The 2025-nt window shown below is 48.0% G+C and overlaps 1 protein-coding gene across 1 annotated transcript in view; it reads right to left on the bottom strand.

Moving 5' to 3' along the window:
* The window catches only part of EXOC7 (exocyst complex component 7), a gene marked incomplete at its 5' end in the record, with an annotated part of 20723 nt that extends 19378 nt beyond the window's left edge, over positions 1-1345 (bottom strand). The window contains 2 exons of the mRNA XM_009074352.1: positions 80-264; positions 1280-1345. Of these exons, the coding sequence (XP_009072600.1) occupies positions 80-264; positions 1280-1345 (251 nt within the window). The remainder of the gene's footprint in view (positions 1-79; positions 265-1279) is intronic.
* Between the last annotated feature and the right edge of the window lie 680 nt (positions 1346-2025).

The following is a 2025-nucleotide window of genomic DNA, read 5'->3' on the forward strand; positions in this document are numbered from 1 at the left end:
GAGCCAGCCCCACTACCTCTACCCCAAAAGTCATTCAATGGGATGAAGCTCCCCAGCAAGATCTAACTGCTCAACTCACCCTTCCTTTATGATCTTCTCTGTGTCCTTGGCCACGTGGTAGTAACTGATGACATGATCCAAGCAGGACAGAGTCTTCTCCACATTCTCCTGCAAGCGCTGCAGGTTCTCAGTCTGTTTATGGACTGGGATGATGGAGTTCTCCAGCTTCATCAAACGGCTTTCAAAGGAGGAGAGGATGGAAACCTGCACACCAAGAGAGAAACAGCTGAGCACATCCCCATTGTGGATCCATGCAGTAGGGCAGGAGGTAAGCAGGGCAATCAGGGACCTTCAGGGCACAGCTTCTCTTGTTGGGCTTTGCTGCCAATTTGCTATGATAGCTCTTTAGCAGCTGTTTACATCCCTCTATGTCCTGATTTCTACTAACAACCACAAAACAGATCACCTGCCATAGGATGGACCAATCCTGAATGAAATGTTTGTAAAGAATGAAAACGATCACTAGACACTCTTAAGGACAAGCAAAATTCTAGTGGACAGAGGAAAACAAATCCAAAGGGACTGCCTGGAGGTGAAAAGGGCAACAAAAGCACAAACCAGCAACCACTCTGCTCACTGAGACCCAAACATGAGCTGCACAACACAAAGGCACAGGACCAGTATAGTGAGAACCTTCTTTTCCATCATTTGGTTTTTAAAAGGGACTGTGGAATTGCTTCTGCAAAGTGAAAACCCATAGTAAGCTCATAAAAGGGTATCTCAGTGTCATCTTTTCTAGGTCAAAAAGGAATTCCTACAAGATTCACTCCTATGTTATGTTTTCCACACTTCTCTAGTGGTGCCTCTATGTCTATTTTGGAAGCTCTGAGCCCAAAACTGGACATAGTATACTGCCTGAAATTTTACAAGCAATTACAGCACAACAGTTACTTTTTACCTGCACACAAAACACTCCCAAATAAAACTCCAAACAAACCCTGAATTTATGAAGCAACAACATAACGCTGTTGCACAAACTGAGGTCTATTAATACCTGTTCCCAAGAGAGAGGGCTGACTGTAGTAGAGATGAGGACAACAGCTCATCTGAGCCCTCATCAGACCAGGAGAGAAGCTCAGGATTGAAGCATTTCTCAGGTTTTCCCTTTGCCACTGAGGCAGAACAAGTGGGTCGTTACTCCACATCCTTCAGGTGAGCACCACTGACAGCCTTGAAAACAGATTCTCCTAGGGAAAATTAAACATGAGGAGCTCCTTACCATGTTCTTGGTGAGTTGGTCACTCTTCTCAAGGCTCTCTTTGATAAAGGACAGAGTTTCTTCTTCCTGCAAGTAGGATGAAAAAATACTCCTCAGTTCAGAACACTAAGCTTTTAAGTCACTAAACATTACACAGAGGGTTTTACAAGTAAGCACTGCTGCAAGCCATGTGTGGTCTGATGTTGAAGCCACAGGACATATGTCACCTCCTAACAGAAATCAGGGCAAGTGACCCAAAGTGAGAGACACATCCTGTAACGAGTGAGGGTTTTATGGATCACTCCAACACCACAAACCTCAGAGCAAACCAAATCACAGCACAATGCAAAACTAACACCCTTCCCATTGATTCAGCCCACACATCTCCCTGACACAGCACAGCACAAGTTTTGCACTGGCACCACCCAAACCCTCCGCACAGCCCTGAACTCGAGTGGCCAATCCAAAGCAGCCACCTAGGGCTGGTTGTAAGTCACCAAAACCCTTAGATAAAGGGGGAATACCAAACTGCAAGGGCTGAGATCACTGTCTGCAGCTGAGGACCTGCAGGAGAGCCCTCAGAAGCTGTCAAGCACGAAAAGGAGGGGCCCAAGCCCAAAATGGGGGGACAGAGACACCAGGGGCTCCGAAGGGGACCTGGACACGCTCCCAGGCCATGAGCAGTAAGCCCAGGCCCCTGGGGGGTCCCGGGACGCTCCCATGCCCGGTGGGACTGCAGGCCCAGGCCTCCGGCCCGGCCCGGGCAG

Source organism: Acanthisitta chloris, unplaced genomic scaffold (assembly GCF_000695815.1).
Source record: "Acanthisitta chloris isolate BGI_N310 unplaced genomic scaffold, ASM69581v1 scaffold8565, whole genome shotgun sequence".
NCBI classification, from domain to species: domain Eukaryota; kingdom Metazoa; phylum Chordata; class Aves; order Passeriformes; family Acanthisittidae; genus Acanthisitta; species Acanthisitta chloris.